Below are 6,905 nucleotides of genomic sequence, written 5' to 3'. Positions count from 1 at the left end.
TTGATTTTTTTTACAGAGAGGAAGGGAGAGGTATAGAGAGTTAGAAACATCAATGAGAGAGAAACATCGATCAGCTGCCTCCTGCACACCCCCTACTGGAGATGTGCCCGCAACCAAGGTACATGCCCTTGACTGGAATCGAACCCGGGACCCTTCAGTCTGCAGGCCAGTGCTCTAAACACTGAGCCAAACCGGTCAGGGCAACAACTGGTTTTAAGAAAAGAAATATAAACAGATGCCATAAACTGATCTAATTATTTTCCCCCAACGACTTACAAAAATAAACTCGATTTTTCTTTATATCTTTTTGGTTTCTGACACGATGGTCAGAAATCTCTTAAAATATATCACTGATACAGGGAAAATGCCGTCACCTTAATACGTCTTGGCTAAGATGCTGCTCTTGTTTCAAAATCCTGTATCTCTGAGGTAACTCTTGAAAGGGCTCTCTCCAAAGACACCTCTTTTCCTTATGGGGATGGAAGAGATTAGTAGCTATCAGGGAGAAGTTCCTTTGATTTCAAAGATAAGTTAAATGTAGACACTTTGATAAAGAAATACACGGTGTGGTATTAGTGTTGAGGAGGGCAGAGGTGAGGTGAGGTTTTCTGAGTTTAAATTGATTGGAAGTTTTTCTTTGACATTGACGAAGAGCAAAAGGGAAGTTAATTCACTAGTCATTTACCCATTGAAGTCGGTGTGGACTCTTACAGCCAGATGGATAGTAATGAAGACAAATCTCCTGTGAAGTAAAATTCCCTGAACATCTGACAAATCTCTTTTGTCATTTTTCCCACTGCTAGGAAGACCTATTTTGGGATACTTACATCTTACCACTTGCAGCTAGGATGGAGGAACTCGTTTACATATTTTTACTGTTCAGAAGCTGTTTTCCGCCATTAAATACCTCCCATCCCTGGCTGGAGGGCTCAGTTGGTTGGAGCATCGTCCTGTGCACCAAAAGGTTGCAGGTTCAATTCTGATTCCATCCCTGCTCTGGGCCAGTAGGTCTAATAGATGTTTGTTTGTTTGTTTTTATTTCTTTCTCACTCCCTTCCTCTCTAAAAAAATCAATAAAAACATATTCTCCGATGAGGATTAAAAAAATAAAATAAAAGTACTTTCCATAGTAATCAGTCAATAGGTTATTATGGGTTCCCTTTCCAAGAGATACTTCCTCTGTTTTATGTGTCTCAACATGAGCCATTTTCATCCCCAACACCCCCCCTCCCCCGCCTTTTTAAAAAATGTTTTTATTGATTTCAGAGAGGAAGGGAGAGGGAGAGAGAGAGATAGAAACATCAATGATGAGAGAGAATCATTGATTGGTTGCCTCCTGCACACCCCCTACTGGGGATCGAGCCCGCAAGCCAGGCATGTGCCCTTGACTGGAATCGAACCTGGGACCCTTTAGTCCGCAGGCCAAGGCACTATCCACTGAGCCAAACCAGCTAGGGCTCCCCACCCCTTTTAAGGTGCTTTTGGGATGGACAGGACACTGTGTGTGTGCTTAGACTATGAACTTGACCTGGGAGGTCAGAAGTAGTTTGCTTATCCCCAGTGAAGTCCTACTCTGAGTACAGAGTTCTTTCAACTGAGAGCTCACAATATCTCTGTGATCTGTTAACCATTACTCAGGCCCGTGAGACATGCTGTCCTTCCGGGGGGTAAGTTAGGAGGGATTATGTCTGAGCTCTGGTACAGTCAAGCTGTGAACCACCTATAAACCCTGGGCAGGGAAGCTTAGGGGTCCACTTCCCTAAATAGACTGGGGACACATTAAGACATTTAAATAGAAGCCCCTTAACTGGATAATACAACAAGTTCAAAGAGAGTGAGCCCAGGGAAGGATCTACTTGTAGCTGGCACTCTGTGCTCAGTGTGGTGGCAGGCTCTGCAATGGCAGATACGCTTAGTGGTTCAATTCCATCTCACATATGTTTTTGGAGGCAGGATTTACTCCACTGCAGCCCTAGTATTATTGCCAGGGTTTTATTTTTTTATGGTGACATTTTCCTGATTCTGACAAAAAAGTAGGGGATGTGTTTCTTGTTGGCTTATATATTTTGGATTCTACAATCAAAACATACAGCCATCTCCAAATGAACGTCTTTTGTGGTTAGCGTGGCTTTTTTAAAAAAAATTTATTTTAGAGAGAGAGGGAGAAATAGAAATATCAATTATGAGAGAGAATCATCGATTGGCTGCCTGCTGCACGCATCCACTGGGGGTCGAGCCCCAAAACCCAGGCATGTGCTCTGACCAGGAATCAAATGGTAACCTCCTGGTTCATAGGTCAAAGCTCAACCACTGGGCCGTACCGCCTCGGGCTAGCTTGACTATTTTTAAAATTAAAATTTTAATTCAAATGTGTCTTTCTTGATCTTTTTCTTTGTGACTTCTGTTATTTTTAGGCATGTCTAAAATCAGACAAATATTAACGAATGTTTTCCATGTATAAAAAATATCACTTTTGCTGAAACCGGTTTGGCTCAGTGGATAGAGCGTCGGCCTGTGGACTGAAGGGTCCCAGGTTCGATTCCGGTCAAGGGCATGTACCTGGGTTGCAGGCACGTCCCCAGTGGGGGATGTGCAGGAGGCAGCTGATCGATGTTTCTCTTTCATCGATGTTTCTAACTATCTCTCTCCCTTCCTCTCTGTGGAAAATCAATAAAATATATTTTTAAAAAAATATCACTTTTTACATTTAACTCTCGATTTCTTGTGTGGACCCTATATTTTTTCTATCTATCTATCTATCTATCTATCTATCTATCTATCTAAAGAATCTAATCATCTGCACTGGTACATTTGTTGAGTAAAATAGCCTCTCCTACTGGTATGTGATGTTGCCTATATGAAGTAGAATCTTACATATTTTAAAGAGCATCCTATTATTTCTCTTACAGGCATCAGTTTTGAATGTCAAGGAATCCAAAGCTTTTGAAAGAACGGTTGTAGTTGCTGGTCTGCCGGTTGGCCGTTTTAATGATCTATCACTGACCACATTAGTGAAGAGACATTTCCAAGATACCAAGAATGAAGGCGGGGTTGTTGAAAATGTGATATATCCAACAAGAACTATGGGAGTTGCATATGTAACATTTAAAGAAAAAAAAGGTATTTCTAAATCAAATTTCTGTAATCTTAGAAATGTTTCTGTAATGAAATTAAAAATTGAATTTCATTAAAATGAATCATGGGATTGGTGAAGTTTAAAGTAGCTTTTAAAAAAAGTATTCTATTCTGGTTATAAAAGTGGCACAATATTGTACCAGCAAGAATATATGTGGGAATTGCCATGGCTGGTGTGGCTCAGGTGGTTGGGCATTGTCTCTGGCACTGAAAGATTTCTGGTTCAGTTTGCAGTCAGGGCACATGTCTGGGTTGCAGGCTCGATCCCCCCCAGGATGCAGCAGATCAATGTTTTGCTCTCGCATTGATGTTTCTCCCTCTCCCTGTCCCTTCCTCTCTATGTTCTCGGAGAAAAAAATTAGAAAGTGGTACATGTAGTGATAGTATCTAAAGCCATGGATCACCCAGGAGGTGGGTAAAGGTTAGCAAAGAGTTTTGAGGCCTGAGATATAAGCATGCCAACATCTAGAAAATGGGAAGAAAAAGAGAATTAGCAGAGGAGACTGAGCAGGTCAGCCAATGAATAAGAGGAAAAGCAGACAGGGTGGTATCCTGGATTTGAGAAGGTGAAGTTTCCTGTGGCCATAATTAACAGAGTGGGAGATTAACTTTTAGGTGTTTATTTTCTAGTCATATATAACGATGTGTGTTTTTTAAAGTCTGATTAGGATCATATTTACACAAATGAATTTTAATGTATTAAAAGTAGAAGGGAAAACGATTTAAAAGTTGAATTTAGAAGAAAAATATAGAAAAAAAAAATCCCAGGCATTCTAACTAATAAAGTTGAACATCTCTATTATTATTATTATTATTTAAAACTATTTTTATTGATTTCAGAGAGGAAAGGAGAGGGGGAGAGAGAGAAACATCAATGATGAGAGAGAGTCATTGATCAGCTGCCCCCTGCACACCCCCTAATGAGGATCAATCCCGCAACCAGGACATGTACCCTTGACTAGAATTGAACCCGGGACCCTTCAGTCTCCAGGCCAACGCTCTATCCACTGAGCCAAACGAGCTAGGGCTCTATTATTATTAATTAAAATAATTATTAGTGTATCAAGGCACAAACACTTCTGATGGCACTGTTTCCACTTAGTTGCAGAGAATGTCATCAGAAAAAAGAAACACTATCTAGCAGAGAAGGTTGGACCCATTCAACTCACAGTCTCTCACTTTAGTGAAAAGGTAAGGTGTGACGCTGAAGGCCTGCTGTTAGTCTTGGATCCCGTCTTTTTCTATAGTGTTCCCTACGTAAGAGACACAAGTCACTGTTATCCCATGATTTGGAAAGAAAATCCAAACTCCTTAACCTGAGTCAGTGTTAAAGGCCAACCCTGTATCTTAAAATTTTTTGATTACTGCTTGGCCTCTTTTTATGTTTCTATACGTCCCATGAGATGCTTTTAAAGTGATAGTGAGCTTTTATGCTCTCATGGATGATGTCGGGTATCTACCTAAAAACTTATTTTGGGAAAAAACAAAAACCCATGAACATTAAAAAGAATCTTTGAAGATACAGGAAAGGAAGAAATCAGGCTAAAATCCAAAGCATTGGTTTAGACTTTATTTGGTAAGAAACCCAGGCTTCTGTGCAGTCATCTGATGAACTTGAAACTTGGGGGCTGCCTAGGGGGACCACTTTATCCACAGAGCAGAACCAGAACAGTGTATATCTATGGGTTCTACTTAAGACTTTGTTTCAAAAAAGCATTCTGCTGCTAAAAAATATTTAGCCAGCTCTGTTTTGGGGAATGCAGCGAGGGACTGTGAATCCCAAATTGAACATTGTGGGCTCCATGGGGTTGTGGGATCCCTTTGATGGGCTGCTATGGCGCAAGAAGCCAGTCTGTGTCAGGGAACTGGGGACTGGTTTAGGGTAACTGTTGCAGAGACAGCGGCAGAAAAAGATTGTGTTTATGCTGTCTGCTCCAGTAGGCAGTGCTGTTTTAATTTCTCTCTCTTTAATTTTAGGTCTTGATCTCTGTAAATGCTATTCTTGATCTCTCTGTTTTTCGAGGTCCATTCCCTCTGGAAATTCTGGTGAGGGACCTGAAAAACAAAATTCCAAGTTTATGCTTCAGTCCTTTGGAACAAAATGGAAGAATCTCCGTTCAAGGATCCTTTCTGGCTATCAAGAAGCTCAAAGAATCTTTGCTATTTAAAGCAAGTTCTCTTTTAGAAAAAAACAGGAGTTGTATCAGTGAGGGGGAAAAGAGGAGTAGACAGAGCCCCAGAAGGAGTCTACAGAGAAGTAATAACTCTTTGGAGTCACCCAGGTCCTCAGTACCCGAGACGGCTAGACGTGGAGAGACTGCCAGATGTGGAGAGACGCTTGTTCTCGAAACAGATGTTTTTCTGTACCTGAAAAAGAACGGCTTTTATGAAAGTACTTTGAAAAAATTTCATGTGCTATGTCAGGAGAGAGTGGAAGGTGAAATCACCACAATTTGCATAAAAAATGCTCGAGATGGTTTGCCGCCAAACAATGAAAAACTTGTAAAAGAGTACTTTGAAAAATATGCACATGCCCTTCACTTTGAGCTTAGAAAAGAGACGTTTGATTTGGAAGGAAAGGAAAAGAGAGAGAGAGGAAATATTAAGTTGGCATGTGAACAACTAAGTTTGAGGTACCATCAGAAACTTCTGGTTAATTTTTATAAGACACACATTGATATTATAGGATCATCTTCTGACGTTTACTCGTTTAAAAAAGAGCTCATGAAATTGATAAGGCAAACAGGTAGGTGATAGAATCTCAGCAATAGTGATGATAATGGCTGCTGCTTTGCCTTCCTGAGCAGTGAGGAGGCCATGCATGGTGATAGCTTTACCCATTTTATCTCATTTAATCCTTGAGACCATCCTTCGTTAGAGTCATTGCTATCCTGTTATAGGGGAAGGAACTAGGATTTGGAGCGGTTAAAACACATGTCCGAGGTTATCTAGCTGGCAAGGAATGGGGCTGGGATTAAACCCAGTCTATGTGACTATAAAGGTAATATCTAAAGTATAAAACTTTGAAAAAAAACTCATTAAGCTTTGAAGAAATCTCACTTTCTCTGAAACCCCAAATTCTTGGAAAAGGAAGTAGCTTTAATTCTAATACGCGAGAAGTTCAGGTGATGATGATTACGCCATTGGCAATTTCTTAGCATTTACAAAGTTTGCATTTATTCTAAATAGAATAAGGATGCTGGCAAGCCCTGGCCAGGTAGCTCAGTTGGTTAGTGCATCATCCAGATATATCAAGATTGCAGGTTTGATCCCCAGTCAGGGCACATACAGGAATCAACCAATGAATGCATGAATGGATAGAGCAACAAATCGATCTCTCTCTCCTCCACCTTTCTCTCTAAAAATCAATAAAAAAAAAAAAATTAAAGAAAATATGTTGGCAAAAGTCACTTGAGAAGCTACTTTCTCTCAAAGTCAATCAATAAATAAAGAATTTAAGAAAATAATGCTTGCAAAAGTCACTTGGGAAGTATTTCTGATGCAAGTTAAATTATTACTTAACTAAACCCCATTGGTGCAAGACTACTAGACATGGAACATTTTTATCTAGACTAACTGCTTACATAAAATGTTGATTCTGTTATAATTATATAGATAGTGTAGCATCTTTTTTCTTTATTCCTCCTTTTATAATTGTATTGTTAAAGCAACAACATTTGAGGAGTTAGATCATAGGTGATAAAAATAATGACATGGGTACTGGCACTATCAGAGGGAACACTTTGCAAAGTATATGACTGTCTAACCAC

The 6,905-nt window shown here is 39.9% G+C and overlaps 1 protein-coding gene across 2 annotated transcripts in view; it reads left to right on the top strand.

The window, feature by feature from the left end:
• Positions 1-6,405, top strand: part of RBM43 (RNA binding motif protein 43) — a 20,742-nt gene extending 14,337 nt beyond the window's left edge. For both annotated transcript variants that reach the window (XM_005859301.2, XM_005859302.2), the window contains exons 2-4: positions 2,910-3,120; positions 4,238-4,326; positions 5,113-6,405. In XM_005859301.2, the coding sequence (XP_005859363.1) occupies positions 2,910-3,120; positions 4,238-4,326; positions 5,113-5,889 (1,077 nt within the window). In that variant the 3' untranslated portion in view covers positions 5,890-6,405. The remainder of the gene's footprint in view (positions 1-2,909; positions 3,121-4,237; positions 4,327-5,112) is intronic.
• Positions 6,406-6,905: the final 500 nt, after the last annotated feature.

The sequence above is a fragment of the Myotis brandtii genome, unplaced genomic scaffold (assembly GCF_000412655.1).
Source record: "Myotis brandtii unplaced genomic scaffold, ASM41265v1 scaffold125, whole genome shotgun sequence".
Lineage (NCBI taxonomy): Eukaryota > Metazoa > Chordata > Mammalia > Chiroptera > Vespertilionidae > Myotis > Myotis brandtii.
This window is presented reverse-complemented; position numbering and strand designations above follow the sequence as displayed.